General features: G+C 40.5%; 1 protein-coding gene across 1 annotated transcript in view; it reads left to right on the plus strand.

Moving 5' to 3' along the window:
• Positions 1-18,322, plus strand: part of nhlrc2 (NHL repeat containing 2) — a 49,475-nt gene that overhangs the window by 23,193 nt on the left and 7,960 nt on the right. Inside the window, exons 7-8 of the mRNA XM_039010360.1 lie at positions 11,670-11,763; positions 12,328-12,559. Of these exons, the coding sequence (XP_038866288.1) occupies positions 11,670-11,763; positions 12,328-12,559 (326 nt within the window). The remainder of the gene's footprint in view (positions 1-11,669; positions 11,764-12,327; positions 12,560-18,322) is intronic.

Raw genomic sequence — 18,322 nt, forward strand, 5'->3', positions numbered from 1 at the left:
AATGCTTTAATATTTAATAATTTCTGCCCTCCGAATTCATATTCGTTATATAAATAGGCCCTTTTAATTTTATCTGGCTTGCCGTTCCAAATAAAATTGAATATTTTTTGTTCATATAATTTAAAAAGCAGGTCACTAGGTGTAGGCAAAACCATAAGCAAATAGGTAAACTGTGATATGATTAAAGAGTTAATCAGGGTGATTTTCCCACAAATAGACAGGTATTTTCCTTTCCATGGTAGCAAGATCTTATCTATTTTTGCTAACTTTCTATAAAAATTTATTGGAGTGAGATCATTTCTTTCTTTTGGGATTTGTATACCGAGTATGTCCACATCACCGTCAGACCATTTAATTGGTAAACTACATGGCAATGTAAAATGTGTATTTTTTAGTGATCCAATACGTAATATGGTACATTTATCATAATTTGGTTTTAATCCAGAGAGGATAGCAAATATATCTAGATCCTCTAAGAGGCCGTGGAGAGATTCTAGTTGTGGTTTTAAAAGAAAACATGAATCATCAGCGTACAATGACACCTTAGTTTTTAGGCCCTGGATTTCTAATCCCTTAATATTAATGTTTGATCTAATTTTAACAGCTAACATTTCGATGGCAATAATAAATAGATATGCCGATAGTGGACAACCTTGTTTTACTCCTCTAGATAGTTTAAAACTTTCTGAGATGTAGCCATTATTTACTATTTTACACCTAGGGTTACTATACATAATTTTTACCCATTTTATAAGAGATTCCCCAAAATTGAAATATTCTAGGCATTTATATATAAACTCCAGTCGTACTTTATCAAAAGCCTTTTCAAAATCAGCTATGAAAACCAGGCCTGGTGTCCCCGATATTTCATAGTGTTCTATTGTTTCCAGTACTTGCCTTATATTATCTCCAATGTATCGTCCATGTAAAAAACCTGTCTGATTAGGATGAATAATATGACAAAACTTTTTTTATTCTGTGCCAAGCATTTTGCTAGGATTTTTGCATCACAACACTGAAGTGTAAGAGGTCTCCAATTTTTTAAATGGACTGGATCTTTATATATACCACTTGGGTCCTGTTTCAGTAATAATGATATCACACCTTCTTGTTGCGTGTCTGATAATCTATCATTTATATAGGAGTGGTTAAAACAAGCTAATAATGGTCCTTTGAGTATATCAAAAAAATGTTTGTATACTTCCACTGGTATGCCATCCAGTCCTGGAGTTTTCCCATCCTTAAAGGCCCCAATTGCATCAAGTAGTTCCTCCTCTGTAATTAGGCCTTCACATGAGTCTTTCTGTACAGATGTTAATTTTACATTATTATTAGGGAAAAAATCCATACAATTAGTTTCAGTTAGTGGAGATGGAGGAGCCTGAAACGAAAACATATTCTTAAAGTACTTTACTTCCTCTTTCAAAATATCATTTGGTGAATCATGCGTGACTCCATCATTTGTAACAAGTTTTAATACGTTTTTTTTGGTAGCATTTCTATATTGAAGATTGAAAAAAAAATTGGTGCATTTTTCCCCATATTCCATCCAGTTCGCTTTATTTTTGTAATATATTACACTGGATCTTTCTTGAATAAGTTCCTCCATTTCTTTTTGTTTTTCCTCTAACTTATTCTGTGCCTCTATGGTACCGTTTTTATTGTTATCTAACTGTACTGTTAGTCCTTCAATTTCCTTTGTTAATATGGACTCTTTTGATCGAAATTGCTTTTGTTTTATAGATGAGTACTGAATTGCATGGCCTCTAAAGCCACACTTAAAAGTGTCCCATACAATATGGGGATCTGCTGTACCTATGTTATGTCTAAAAAAGTCAGTTATAAATTCTTCTGTCCTAGTTCTAAACAATTTATCATCTAGTAGGCTTTGATTAAATTTCCAATATCCTCGCCCACGTGGAAATTCTGTAAGAGTAATATATATGCCAATTATGTGATGGTCCGACCGCATTCTGTCCCCTATCAAACACTTTTTAACTTTTGGTGCCAGAGAGAATGATATAAGAAAGTAGTCAAGGCGACTAGCTTGATTAAGCCTCCGCCATGTATATCTCACTAGGTCAGGGTATTTAAGTCTCCATATATCCACTAATTCCAATATATCCATGACATTCCTGATTTCCTTAAGTGCCTGAGGGTGATAGTTTGTAGTGTGATTTCCTTTCCGGTCCATAGAGGTATTTAAGACCGTATTAAAATCTCCCACTATAATAATAGAGTCTAGTGTTGCTTGTAGAGTTGATACATTCTTATATATATTGTCAAAGAAGCTTGGATCATCATTATTCGGACCGTATAGGTTAATAAGCCATATATGTTTATTGTCCAATAACATATTTAAAATAATCCATCTACCTTGAGGATCTGTTTGGACAAGTTGCACATTTGGATCAAAGTTATTATTAATTAAAACCATCACCCCTTTTGAATTTCTTTGCCCATGGGAGAAATATATTTCGCCCCCCCCAGTTCTTTTTCCACAAAACTTCATCTAAAACTGTCGAATGGGTTTCCTGTAAACAGTAGATATTATAATCCTTCTCTTTTAGCCAGGTAAATACTGATCGTCTTTTCTTATTATCTGCTAAGCCATTACAATTGTAACTGGCTATACTTATTTCACCACTTACCATAATGAGACACACCTTTCAATTATTTTTATCAAAATATATGTTTGTAAACGTCCTATTAAAAAGTAACATAATGATTGAGTGTCTATATAGTTGTACCATGACATTTGCATCTCCACTAAGCAAACCTCCAATTGGTCCCCACTATTCCACCCGCCAAAAGCCCCCATCTCGAGTTGGGTTGTCATCCCAATGACCGGCAGACCACCCCCGACCCCCCGCATCGCACAGCCCCGGACCGACTGGGATCCATCCTTCGAAAAGTGCACACAGCGCCATCCACCGAACCGAAGCAGATCCATTGCCAAATGCATTTCCATCGCCCTCACCTCTATTTTTATTACATATTGCTGTGAATCATCCTCTATAGTCCCTAACATCTTTTACTTCTTCCTTCGCAACAGTTGTGGGATACACACATACACCCACACACATTCAGCCCTTACCCCCACACAACCATAAGCTCACCCTCTCAACAATTGCACCATCCCAGAGCCCAACTCAAGATGGATCATGATTTACAAATGTACTTGCAGTTGCAGCTGCATGAGAAGGCCTGCAAGACCGCGCAAAAAATGAGCATAAATGTAGAGATTTATTTACCATTGTCACATCCTAAATGATGGAGGTCAAATGTACACCTTCTTCCTGAAACACCCACAATACGGTCATCCATTTTGACCATGTTCCCAAGCATCTCCATGCAGTCCGACTTGATTTCGTGCCACCAGGGCCACAATAATATACCCCCTCTCTGAATGTCCGAGTGTGACCCCCTCCCCATGGGTTACTGCAGCTAGTGTTGCCAGCACTGCCACTGCCTGGGTGGGGGCACCCCACCGGAATCCCCACCGGCTAGGTACAAGGTCGTCAAGGTTCTCATTAGCAGCTTTGAGAATTTCCTTGTTTATTATGCTCTCCCTTTAGGGGGCTTTGGCTTTGCAGGACCAACCCTGCCAAGCAGGCTCAGAATCTTGAGGGGGCAGTGCTGCTCTTGGTCCCTGACCTCATTTTGGCTGCATACAGACCGCTTACAGCATGCACATAAAACAGTTAGGGACTTCTCCTTAGTATCTGGGCCATTCATGTGGGTGTCTAGGGTATAGGGCCATGGACCGCACTCAACTTTCCAAACATAACAAATAAAAATAAACACACACCACACCATCCACACATACTGTGCCTTCTGTTTACTTAGTTTTTATCTTCACTATGTAGAAATAGTGCTTGTGTTCAATTAGTTATATATGAAGATTTATAGAAAAGCTATATTTTGTATTGTATTGTTACAATCAATAACCGGGCTTGAATTGTGTTTATTTTCCTCATCTATGAGAACTTTGTAATTTTTAAAATAACCATGGAGTAGTCTTTGTGTCTCTGAACAACTGGTTATCAATATATAGTTTATCAACGACGAGAGCTACTCGTTTCGCTTTTAATCTATTTTCTTTGAAAATTGGATACAGAACTTTGCGCCGTTCTGCAATTTCTTTCGGAAACTGATCATTCATGCCAATTTTGGTCCCAGCAAGTCTTTTACCCAGGCTTTTAACCATTATTTTATCTTTAAATGAAGCAAATTTGGCAACGATTGGGCGTTCGTACCTCTGCCCTCTCTGTCCGAAGCGGTGAACGCGTTCAAGTTGGATTTTGTCGATAACTTCGCGTGGAATCTGAAGCGCTGTAAGGAGGAACTCTCTAACTATAGATTCAGGAACTTATCCTTCTTTTTCTTGGATACCTGTAAGTACCAAATTCTCTCTCATGGATCTAGTTTGTATGTCCAGTAAGGTTTCCTTCAGAACGGTGTTCTCCTTTTTAATTCCATTCATTTCGGTTTCAATCTTATTGACTGTCCCTTTTAGCGCGTGTGTTTGCTTCTCCAATGTCGCAGCTTTTTCATCACTCATCTCTAGGCTTGCCTTCAACTCTTTTATATCCTTACTAACTAATTCAAGTATACCCAGTTTGTCATTTATTGATTTTAACAGATCGGTTTCGACCTTTACCATTCCCGGTGGTGAGAATATTAAATCATCAGTGTCTGTAGAAGAGTCACGTTTTCGTTTTGTAATCGGTTCCCCTGTCTTACTCTCCGTCATGTTTGGTTGTTGCCTGTTTTCGTAATATTTGTCGATAAATGTCTCTAGTTTTAGGATTTGTTTTGTGTTATTGTCCAGATTGAAGGTTATCACTCACCAGATTAAGTAGTGCTAATATTTTAGTCTAATTTAGCAGATATTTCGAATATTATGTTTTATCTTGAGGTGCTCTACATAAATCCCTTCAGTCCGCCATTACCCTTACGTTACCTTTACGTCATACGTCATACGTCATACGTCTTTGGACGTATTTGCAAATGATAAAATGCTACATGTTAGCTGTTCCCATTACATAACCTGGCTCATTTAGCCTTATGCTAACCTGACCAGATGGCAGTGATTATGTCTGGTAACACATTCTGCATCATTTAATTACAAATGTGGACGTGATCAAATACCTTTTAATGAAAATGGCCTTAACAGAAGTCAAACGGCACGATATGCTATTCAAAGTTACTAAAACGCGCCAAATTTCAACTGAACCAATAGCTCACAGCCTGGCTCCAGGTACTTTTCGCCGTTTGCGGCCCAGGTGAGATATTGTTTTTTTCCAGTGAAATGTACAATTATATTTATTGTGATAGTGTGTTGCGAAAGGAAGTGCAGCCAAACCTTGTAAATGGAGATTACAAATATATTTCATGAGGAGCCGACACAGGCTATTGCTACAGGTTAACGTTAGTGGTACCGGAGCGACACTCCACCACTTCTTAGAATGGTGCTTGTTTAATAAAGTTTAGATCAAAACTGAATCAATGTCTAGCAATATCACTTGATGATTAATTAGTATTCTACATAGGCCTAACATACCGAATACAATAGCATAGTATAACGTTACTGTTAGAACAAAAACACCACTTAGTGGTGTTATATCTGTTATACTTACATGTACTACGTTTCATGTACTTTATTATAATCATCCACTTTGTCACATTGTGTTATTTGAATCGCGCATCCACGACTAGCAGTGAACAGTTTTTCCCCTTTAATAAAAAAGCTTGAAGCAAGGGGGGCCTCAAACCCACTGTTTCTCAGTCAACCGGTGTAGCGGTATGCCACCTGGCAGCGATTTATAATGGCCGTATATGACAGCTATTTGACAAGATGGAATATATAAATGGAATATAGTTGAACATTTTTTGTTTATCCATGCTTGTCTCAGAGCAGCGCGAAATGGTGCTGAAATAGACATTCACAGCGGGAAGGCTATATATAACGATATTTTAGAGATTATTTCGTTTTTTTTAAAACGACTTGTCGATTGTTATCTGAATAAAGGCCAAAATAATATTTCTGAAGTCCAAAATATAGCCCTGCTAATAGCCATAATGACGCTGTACAACGTGACCATGTGTGTTTTGAAAGAGTATTTTCCAGTAAGCAACAATTTGTTTGCCAACTTTGTTCCAATATTTCTGTAATTCAGTGATATTTATTCCCATAGTAAATCGTTATGAATCCATAACTAAATCAACATCTGCATTTTGAAAGAGTATTTTTATCAATGAAAGCATAAAGATGCTTTACATTTGGATAATAAAGCATTTTGAAGATATAAGCCACCTGCATTTGTTTATTAGGCTACTGTGCAGTCTGACAAGTAAACATATTTACTGCAGTTAACATGGGAAAGTGCCTAATTCCTTACATAAGGGAGAGAAGGCCATGTCCAGACTTTCTCGGTGACCTCAAGTACCTTCAATAATGGCTGTCCTAGAGAATGCGGGCACGCGGGAGACTGGGGTTCAATTCCCCGACGGAGCGGAAGGAGTAGGCTGTCCTTGTAAATGAGAATTTGTTCTTAACTGATTTGCCTAGTTAAATACAACGTGATAGTCGGGAGTACAGTACTGGGCTATTTAGCTAAAGAATCCAGTGTCCTGCTGGAGACCGGGGCTCAGTTCCCTGACGGAGAGGAAGGAGTAGGCTGTCCTTGTAAATAAGAATTTGACTAGTTAAATGAAGGTACACTAAGAGCATAACATTTGTACACCCTAATTTTCCAATTCTAGTCTAACCAATACCCAAACGGAGATTAAGTGAAAATAAAAATCTCATTGATTTATAAAAGACCAGTCCCCATGCTTGTCTCAGAGCAGCGCGAAACGGTGCTAAAATAGTTGTAGGCTATTGCTTCAAATCCAATTGCTTCTAACTTCAATATGCTCTTTAAATAAATAAGACCTACACCACTTTTAACAGCACATTACTCAACACTAGTGAGACTCATGTCACCTACGGTAGGTCTACAATATATCGAAAAATATGACCTGACTCCCTGCCAATATTGGAGGATTGGAGGATATTTCTGTAATTCAGTGATATTTATTCCCATGGTAATTCGTTATGGATCCATAACTAAATAAACATTGGCATTTTGAAAGAGGATTTTTATCATTATTTTATTAATGAATGCATAAAGATGCCATTATTAGTTACATTGTTTTAGTTTGAAGGTGCAGACTGGCACTAAGAACAGCGCCATTATTAGTGCAATGCCCCTTACATATTTTGGAGATTTCATTTTCAGATAACGTAAAATGAGCCATTCTTGAACATGTTGTGAGACAATGTTACTCATTTGTAAATAAAGCCCGTTTGTTATTTTGAATGATTTATTTCAATTTTTAACTAAAAACCTACAGTCATCTCATGGGTCTCCCAGTCGAGGCCGGCACGGGTATTGAACCATCATCTGTAGCAACACAGCTTGCACTGCAATGCATTGTGCCACTCAGGCGCTGTACAACGTAACCGGTCGGGAGTGGCCTACAGTACTTCAGTAAGAGCAAAATAATCCTAATAAAATAATAAAAACCTTAGTGTAACAACAGTTTTAGTAAGTAATACTGAAGTCGTGCACAATTATCAGTTCCTGTTTAGGTTTATGTCGCCCATTCATTGTCAGTTAGAGACACAGTAGGACCCAAAAGCATAATCAGTGCTCTAACTTCCCCTTCCGCTGGTCTGGAGCAATGAAGTGGTCACGCAGGTCACCGTATTAAACCACAAATTACCTCTTAGCCCCTTGGCATAATCTCAAAATGTTTAAAGGAGGAACCACTGTACTCGTTCAAGGTTTTTTCTTTATTTTCACTATTTTCTTCATTAGAATAATAGTGAAACAGCGAAACTATGAAATAACACATATGGAATCATGTAGTAACCAAAAAAGTGTTTATTTGGGATTCTTTAAATAGCCACCGTTTGCCTTAATGACAGCTTTGCGCACTCTTGGCATTTTCTCAACCAGCTTCACTGGAATGCTTTTCCAACCGTCTTGAATGAGTTTCAACATATGCTGAGCACTTGTTGGCTGCTTTTCCTTCACTCTGTGGTCCAACTCATCCCAAACCATCTCAATTTGGTTGAGGTTGGGGGATTGTGGAGGTTAAGTCATCTGATGCAGCACTTCATCACTCTCCTTTTTGGTAAAATAGCCCTTACACAGCCTGGAAGTGTGTTTGGTCATTGTCCTGTTGAACCAGACGGGAGGGCGTATCGCTGCAGAATGCTGTTGTAGCCATGCTGGTTAAGTGTGACTTGAATTCTAAACAAATCACAGTGTCACCAGAAAAGCTCCCCTGCACCATCACGCCTCCTCCATGCTTTACAATTTGAAATATACATGCGATCATCCGTTCACCCAAACCACGTCTCACAGACACGGCGGTTGGAACCAAAAATCTCAAATTTGGACTCATCAGACCAAAGGACAAATTTCTACCGGTCTAATGTCCATTGCTAGTGTTTCTTGACCCGAGCAAATCTCTTCTTCTTATTGGTGTCCTTTAGTAGAGGTTTCTTTGCAGCAATTCGAGCATGAATGCCTGATTCACACGGTCTCCTCTGAACAGTTGATGTTGAGAGGTGTCTGTTACTTAAACTCTGTGAAGTATTTATTTGGGCTGCAATTTCTGTGGCTGGTAACTCTAATGAACTTATCCTCTGCAGCAGAGGTAACTCTGGGTCTTCCATTCCTGTGGCGGTCCTCATGAGAGCCAGTTTCATCATAGCACTTGATGGTTTTCCAGATTGACTGATCTTCATGTCTTAAAGTAATGATGGACTGTCGTTTCTCTTTGCTTATTTGAGCTGTTCTTGCCATAATATGGACTTTGTCTTTTACCAAATAGGGTTATCTTCTGTATACCACCCCCTACCTTATTACAACACCACTGAATGGCTCGAACGCATTAAGAAGGAAATAAATTCCACAAATTAACTTTTAACAAGGCACACCTCTTAATTGAAATGCATTCCAGGTGACTACCTCATGAAGCTGGTTGAAAGAATGCCAAGAGTGTGCAAATCTGTCATCAAGGCAAAGTGTGGCTACTTTGTTTGCTCATTATTATTATTTGCATAATCTATTTTGATTTGTTTGACACTTTTTTTGGTTACTACATGAATCCATATGTGTTATTTCATAGTTTTGGTGTCTTCACCATTATTCTCAATGTAGAAAACAGTAAAAATAATAACCCTTGAATGAGTAGGTATTCTAAAACTTTTGACCGGTAGTGTCTATAAAGTGGGTAAAACAGTATGTAAATATTATTAAATTGACCAGTGTTCAATGACACTATGTACAGTACATAGGGTAGCAGTCCTGGTGCTGGGTAGCCAGCTAGTAACAGTTGACTAAGGTTCACGGCAGGGTACTGGGCGGAGGCCGACTAGTGATGACTGTTTAACAAGCAGTTTGATGGCCTGGAGATAGAAGCTGTTTATCAGTCTCCCCGTCCCAGATTTGACACACCTGTACAGTCTCCGCCTTCTAGATGGTAGCGGGGTGAACAGGCCATGACTCCAACAGTGCCATTGTAGATGAAGGACGTAAATGTGAGATGTGGGTGTAGTTCAAGTTTAGTGGGGATTTGGCACATAGTCAATTGTTATGGACTGTGTAACAAAGTAAAGCTACAACTTCTAATTTAGTCACTCCCTTCCTTAAATTTGTTTAAGTAGCCTCAAAAAATGGTATACCTCGCATAATACTTTGCTTTCATTATTCTCCTTGAGGCAAGTTAAGTTCCTTTTTCTTTTTTATAATTTGCATCAAGTTCACCATATCTAGGTTATCAATATGAAGTTTGTATCTCCCTTTTCTTTTGAAGTTCTTAGATCCTTCATCTTGTTAAATATGTTTTCATGTGGGTTTTGATTTACACACTTATGATAGACACTAGACAATTTGGCGCTTTGTTTAGTAGAAAATGGTCTATTGTTGGTTGTCAATGGCCATTATGTTAATGGTGACGTTGGTCGCTTGCTAGCCTTACCTGAGTGGAATCAAACAAAGGCTTCTGGGACAGAACTACTTGTACCATTTCCACTGATGGCCTGAATTAGTCTGCATATCCCTTTTCGAATGCAGCATAGTTCATTTTACAATGCATGTTAGAAGCATCCCTAGGTGTCGGAGTCTGGTCTTGGTTCGGCCAGCTGTCCCTGTCCTTATTTAGCGTATTACCCGTATGTCCTCCTACGTTGTCGTTCTTCCTTATAACTATTCTATCAACAAAAAAAGCACATGAGTTCAGAACTCAGTTGTCCTTAAAAAAAATAATTACGGAAAAATAATCATCCCTAGAAGTAACTTGAAGTTAAATAGAGCTTGTCAGCTTGTGTTCCTAAAAAATGGAAATGAGTTTATTTTTATTATGCATTGGGTGCATAACCCATTAGGGGATCCACCCACACAGCCAGCGCCGTCAATAAACAAGGGATATTGGCCAAATGAGCCCCATTTTCTTGTCCTTAATGGCCTATAACAAATTACAAAAATACTTTTTTGTTTCAATGTGTAGCATATGTTAAACTTTATAGACTATTGTTTTGTTGGTTTTTACTTTCCTAAAACAATAATTGTCCATGTCCTGGTTCAGCTGTCGGAGATTTGAGCACTAAATGCATCAGGGCATTGCATGCATAGACTTAGGCGTGCACTATATGATATTAATGTTTAAAAAATAAATATAAAAGGAAGAGAAGCTTAGGCCCCAGAGAGCAAGAGATATGCCGGCGGCATGCTACGACACCGACATGCAGTTTTTATCCTTGTCAGATAGGCTAAACTTTATTTAAACTTATTGCTAAACAGATATAGGCGTAGGCTACAAAAGGAGGCTAATTCATTCATTTTCAATCTGATAGGAAAAATATAAACTGGATAGTATATTGTGACAAATACAACATTACAGTTGGACTTCATTTGGCCAAAGAAAATGGCTCAACAGAATGAAACACAACACTTGAACTGGTTTTAAACCTTCACAAAGTTTTGAACAGGCTATATTGCAGCAATTATCAAGAAACTGCTAGTGCCTCTACCATTTAGCCAACAAAAATGTATCAAGAGAATGAAACAAAACACATTTAGCATCTTTAAAGAACTGGTTTGATTAATAAAGGGCTCCCTAGTGGCGCAGCGGTCTAAGGCACTGCATCTCAGTGCTAGAGGTGTCAATACAGACACCCTGGTTTGAATCCAGGCTGTATTTTGAATTCAATACTTAAGGTGTGAAATTGACCCCATAGAGATTTGCTAGCAAAATATTACTCTGTTTAAGCTGATATGGGTAGCATGTCAGTATAGGGGAGATGTTTTGCTTGAATATAAAGGATTTATTTTGGACTGTATCCAATGACTAATAGCATCTGTACAAGCTCTGAAATATTTGGGTCCTGTGTACTCAATGTTTCATTGCAGATCTAAAATATTCAAGTGTATGGTCCTGGTATATGCCCTGAAACTTTTTTAAATCCATCCATCCTTCCTGGTTATTTGAGGTAATCTCAGATCAAGTCAATGGATCTGGTAAAGAAAGGTGGATGTGTGATCAGGCCAGAGCAGTACAGTATAGCTGTGAAAGGGGTATTTCTGTGTTATTTCTGTGTTACTTTCCAGGTGGTGAGGAGGATAACATGCTGTGGGTGGCCATGGCAGGGACACACCAGATCTGGGCTCTGTTCCTGGAAAATGGGAAGCTGCCTAAAAGAAGGTGAGCGACTGGCACATAATTGCTTTGTGCACTGGCAACTGTTTCAGGGCCAGATAATGTTGTTGTTCCATATATTCAGTCTAGAATCAAGTAGGATATTAGCTTCTATCTACCCTTTTGGTGTTTTCAAATCTGAACGAGAACCCAATAATGTGACAGATCCACTGTCAGGGGAGCTTGCACCATATTGCTTAAGTACACCAATCCAGTTCCTTAGGATCAAACGATGGGGCTCCTGAGGCTAGGATTGGTTTACAGACCAATGTTGTGATATTTCACCATTCCATAGATTTGACTGTAAGCTTTAGTGCCTATCAATTTGCATCCAATGCTGTGATGGATGATCATTTTATTTTGGAGGGTTTTATGTATTCATTGAGAGAGGACGGTGAAGAGGGGACAGGAAAGTTAGGCGATGTTATGAGTCAGAAAGGCCGGGCGGGTCGGATTCGAACCCATGCCGACTGGTATACATATGTGCCAGGTTCCGCGGAACTAACCACTGGATCACATAGGCTACATACACACAGATGACAATATTAACAACATGACAACTCCCTCCAGCGAGTCCAAAGCGGGGACGTGTGTGCGCTTCGCCGGCAGTGGCAACGAGGAGAACCGCAACAACGCCTACCCCCACAAGGCCGGCTTTGCCCAGCCCTCGGGCCTGGCCCCAGCTCCAGAGGAGCCCTGGGGGTGTCTGTACGTGGCCGACAGTGAGAGCAGCACTGTGCGCTCCCTGGCGCTGAAGGACGGCGCCGTCAAACTGCTGGTGGGGGGCGAGAGAGACCCCCTGGTGAGTCAGTCCTGTGATAGAACGGTTAGGGGGGGGGGGTTCAAGGTAAAAGATTCCCCTAACCACACCACAATACCATAACCCCAATCTTAACCTTAACCCTTAGGAGGAGGAAAAAATATCTGAGCCCGTATCAATGGTTAGGGGTAACCCATAGACAATATAGCAAGAACAATAGTCATCTATATCTATGGGGTAGCATCTACTTATTCTTAGAGGTATTTCTGAGTGTCAAGGATTGGGACACTGGGTTGTATGTTTTGTTTTTTGCTCATGAATCCAAAATTAAATCCAAACCAATGTTTCTGGGCACAATCTAGTTGCAACCCCAAAGGAATCCGCTGTACATTTGTATCTCAATTTATCATCAATATATTAGTATCAATGTCAACTGGGGACTCTCAATGGTTCAAGTGTTGCAGTTGCAGTTCCAGTTCCCCACACTTAGTAGAATGACGCCACCCCTAGACACTGATCCAGGGTCAGAGCAGTTTTGACCCCCTTTCACCTAAAGATGAAGATTTATACTTTTAAGCTGATCCTTGATGTTAGGCTGTTCTCTCCTGAGCCCGACAAACACTATACAGTAGGGGCGCATCCCAAATGGCACCTATGGGCCTTGTTCTCTCTAAATAGGGCGAGGGTGCAGGGGGCTGGTGGAGGGAGAACTTGATTACAGGCTCAGCGCTCAGTGCTCTGTGAGGCAGTGTTCTCTCTCAGCACTTTGTCTTCCTCCCCACAGATCTGGTTCTTTATAAAGGAAGGACAAACCATATCATTGTGCCGTAGGGGCTACAAAAAACAAGCAACTAGGGAGTTTTTTTACGATTTAATTGGAGCAGTGACTGAATTATTACAGCATCTGTCGTGACAAGATTTGAAAAGCATTACTAGCGCCATGTAACATTTGTTGTAAGTTTAGTTGACAGTCGTGGAAAGTTTCCAAATCTTTTGAAATGTTTAATATTTTTATAATGGGAGTGTTATCCAATAATTTTGATTTATTGAGCATGCTCACAAGGAGATATGGCTATTTATTTAAATTCCCCAAATTCCACTACAGTCAAACCAATATGATTTCTTTGTTGCGTCACTCTTGTTTTCTGAAGCAGGAGATGAAAATAAATTTTTGCATAAAATGACATACCCAAATCTACCCAAAGCTCAGGATCTGAAGCAAGGATATGCATATTCTTGATACCATTTGAATGGAAACACTTTGAAGTTTGTGGAAATGTGAAATGAATGTAGGAGAATATAACACATTAGATCTTGTACAAGATAATACAAAGCAAAAACCATGCGTTTACCATCTTTGAAATGCAAGAGAACGGCCATAATGTATTATTCCAGCCAAGGCGCAATTTAGATTTTGTCCACTAGATGGCAGCAGTGTATGTGCAAAGTTTTAGACTGATCCAGTGAACCTTTGCATTTCTGTTCAAAATGTTGTATTAAGACTGCTCAAATGTGCCTAATTGGTTTATTAATAACTTCAAGTTCATAACTGTGCACTCTTCTCAAACAATAGCATTGTATTCTTTCACTGTAATAGCTACTGTAAATTGGACAGTGCAGTTAGATTAACAAGAATTTAAGCTTTCTGCCAATATCAGATATGTCTATGTTACTTACAACCTCATGCTAATCGCATTAGCCTACGTTAGCTCAACTGTCCCATGGGGGACCCACCGATCCTGTAGAGGATTTATTAATTAATAATTAACTTCTTATGGCTTGGGGGCAGTATCTCGATGTCTGGATGAGAAGTGTGCCCAAAGTAAACTGCCTGTTACTCGGGCCCAGAAGCTAGGATATGCATATAATTGGTAGATTTGGATAGAAAACACTCTAAAGTTGTTTTTGTTTTTAATGTTTGTTTTTAAAATTGTATAACTGCCTTAATTCTGCTGGACCCAAGGAAGAGTATCTGATAATTGAGATGGTTTGGGATGAGTTGGACCACAGAGTGAAGGAAAAGCAGCCAAAAAGTGCTCAGCATATGTGGGAATTCCTTCAAGACTGTTGGAAAAGCTTTCCAGGTGAAGCTGGTTGAGAGAATGCCAAGAGTGTGCAAAGCTGTCATCAAGGCAAAGGGTGGCTACTTCGAAAAATCTAAAATATATTTGGATTAGTTTAACACCTTTTTGGTTATGATTCCATATGTTATTTCATAGTTGTGATGTCTTCACTATTATTCTACAATGTAGAAAATAGTAAAAATAAATAAAAAACCCTTGAATGAGTAGGTGCAGACAAACGTTTGACTGGTACTGTAAGTATTCACACCCCTGAGTCAGTACTCTGTAAAAGGACCTTTGGCAGCGATGACAGCAGTGATTCTTTATGGTTAATAAAGCAAGATGGGGCTCCCGAGTGGCGCAGCGGTCTAAGGCACTGCATCTCAGTGCTAGAGGCGACACTACAGACCCTGTATCACAACCGGCCGTGATTGGGAGTCCCATAGAGCGGCGCACAATTGGCCCATCGTCGTCCGGGTTAAGCCGTCATTGTAAAGAAGAACTTGATCTTAACTGACTTGCCTAGTTAAATAAACATTTAAATATAAAGATGGCGCTGACAGATAGGGCAGCTCTGCTTCTAGCTCCTAAGTAGCTTTGCAGTATTTCGTTTTTGTGTGTGTTATTTCTTACATTATTAGTCCAGGGAATTGTTTCTGTTATTACATACTGCCGGAAAGACATTTTGAATATCAGAGCGGTGGTAACTCACCAGCATTACGACCGGGAATACGAACTGATTCCAAATTACCGCCGGGGGAGAAGAGGTATTCAGAGTGGACTTCTAGTCCGAATAACGAGACGCGCACACCATCCACTGCTTCCGAGTATATTACTAGTTAATGTTCAGTCTCTGGATACAAATGTAGACAAGCTCAGGGCGAGAATCTCCTTCCAGGGATTGTAACATACTTTATTTCATGAGAACATGGCTCTCTGGGTATATACTGTCTTTATCTATACAGCCAGCTGGGTTCTCAGTATATCGCGCAGACAAGAATAAAGAACTCTCCGTGAAGAAGAAAAGCAGGGGTGTATGTTTCACGATTAGCCACTCATGGTCAAGTCCTTTTGTTCATCCGACCTAGAATACGTCACAATCAAATGCCGACCGTATTACCTCCCAAGCGATTTCTCTTCGGTTATAGTCACAGCCGTGTATACTTCACTGGACTTTATGCAAACTGGAAACCACATATCCTGAGGCGACATTTATTGTAGCTGGGGTTTTTAACAAAGCAAATTTAAGGAAAACGCTACCGAAGTTCTATCAACACATTGACTGTAGTATTTGCGCTGCTAAAACACTCGACCACTGCTACTCCAACTTCTGGGATGCCTACAAGGCCCTCCCCCACCCTCCCTTCGGCAAATCTGATCACGGCTCCCTTTTGCTTCTCCCTTCCTATAGGCAGAAACTCAAACAGGAAGTACCCGTGCTCAGAACGATTCAACGCTGGTCTGATCAATCGGAATCCACGCTTTAAGATTATTTTGATCATGCGTACTGGGATATGTTCCGGGTAGCCTCTGATAATAACATCAACGAATACATGGATACACTGACTGAGTTTATCAGGAAGTGTATAGGAGATGTTGTACCCACTGTGACTATTAACCTACCCTAACCAAAAACCGTGGATAGATGGCAGCATTCGTGCAAATCTGAAAGTGCGAACCACCGCATTTAACCATGGCAAGGTGACTGGGAATATGGCAGAATACAAACAGTGTCGCTATTCCTTCCGTAAGGCAATCAAACAGGCAAAAAGTCAGTATAGAGACAAAGTAGAGTCGCAATTCTTCGGCCCAGACACGAGACGTATGTGGCAGGGTCTACAGACGATCACGGACCACAAAAGGAAAACCAGCCACGTCGGGGACACTGAGGTCTTGCTTCCGGACAAGCTAAATGCCCGCTTTGAGGATAACAGTGCCACCATCGCGGCCCGCTTGTGGGCTCTCCTTCTCCGTGGCCGACGTGAGTAAGACATTTAAGCGTGTTAACCCTCGCAAGGCTTCCGGCCCAGACTGCATCCCTAGCCGCGTTCTCAGAGCATGTGCAGACCAGCTGGCTGGAGTGTTTATGGACATATTCAATCTCTCCCTATCCGAGTCTGCTGTCCCCACTTGCTTCAAGATGTCCACCATTGTTCCTGTACCCAAGAAAGCAAAGGTAGCTGAACTAAATGACCATCGCCCCGTAGCACTCACTTACGTCATCATGAAGTGCTTTGAGAGGCTAGTTAAGGATCAAATCAACTCTACCTTACCTGACACCCTAGACCCACTTAGGGGCTTGCCGCCCCAATAGGTCCACAGACGATGCAATGGCCATTGCACTGCACACTGACCTATCCCATCTGGACAAGAGGGCTACCTATGTAAGAATCCTGTTCATTGACTATAGCTCAGCATTCAACACCATAGTACCCTCCAAGCTCATCTTTAAGCTCGGGGCCCTGGGACTGAACCCCACCGTGTGCAACTGGGTCCTGGACTTCCTGATGTGCCGCCCCCAGGTGGTGAAGGTAGAAAACAACACCAACCACTTTGTTGATCCTCAACACAGGGGCCTCACAAGGGTGAGTGCTCAGCCCCCTCCTGTATTCCCTGTTCACCCATGACTGTGTGGCTACGCACGCCTCCAACTCAATCATCAAGTTGGCAGACAACTAAACAGTAGTAGGTCTGATTACCAACAATGATGAGGCCGAGAGGTGAGGACCCTGGGAGTGTGGTGCCAGGAAAATAACCTCTCACTCAATGTCGACAAAGGAGTGGAGTGGACTTCAGGAAACGACAGAGAGAGCACCTCGCCATCCACATCGACGCTATCAATGATAGCTCTTTAAAATGGATCCCCTCGGAAACATGACAGATGTACACAATGCGGACTGCGGTTGAAGACGGAAGTTTACATACACCTTAGCCAACTACATTTAAACTCAGTTTTTCACAATTCCTGACATTTAATCCTAGTAAAAGTTCCCTGTCTTAGGTCAGTTAGGATCACCACTTCATTTTAAGAATGTGAAACATCAGAATGATAGTAGAGAGAATGATTTATTTCAGCTTTTATTTCTTTCATCACATTCCCAGTGGGTCAGAAGTTTACATACGCTCAATTAGTATTTGGTAGCATTGCCTTTAAATTGTTTAACTTGGGTGAAACGTTTTGGGTAGCCTTCCACAAGCTTCCCACAATAAGTTGGGTGAATTTTGGCCCATTCCTCCTGACAGAGCTGGTGTAACTGAGTCAGGTTTGTAGTCCTCATTGCTCGCACAAGCTTTTTCAGTTCTGCCCACAAATTTTCTATGGGATTGAGGTCAGGACTTTGTGATGGCCACTCCAATACCTTGACTTTGTTGTCTTTAAGCCATTTTGCCACAACTTTGGAAGTATGCTTGGGGTCATTGTCCATTTGGAAGACCTATTTGCGACCAAGCTTTAACTTCCTGACTAACTTTATCTAACTTTCTTGAGATGTTGCTTCAATATATCCACATCATTTTCCTCCCTCATGATGCCATCTATTTTGTGACATGATGCCATGATGCTTCCACCCCCGTGCTTCACGGTTGGGATGGTGTTCTTTGGCTTGCAAGCCTCCCCTTTTTTCCTCCAAACATAATGATGGTCATTATGGCCAAACAGTTCTATTTTTGTTTCATCAGACTAGAGGACATTTCTCCAAAAAGTACGATCTTTGTCCCCATGTGCAGTTGCAAACCGTAGTCT

This window comes from Salvelinus namaycush, chromosome 16 (assembly GCF_016432855.1).
Source record: "Salvelinus namaycush isolate Seneca chromosome 16, SaNama_1.0, whole genome shotgun sequence".
NCBI classification, from domain to species: domain Eukaryota; kingdom Metazoa; phylum Chordata; class Actinopteri; order Salmoniformes; family Salmonidae; genus Salvelinus; species Salvelinus namaycush.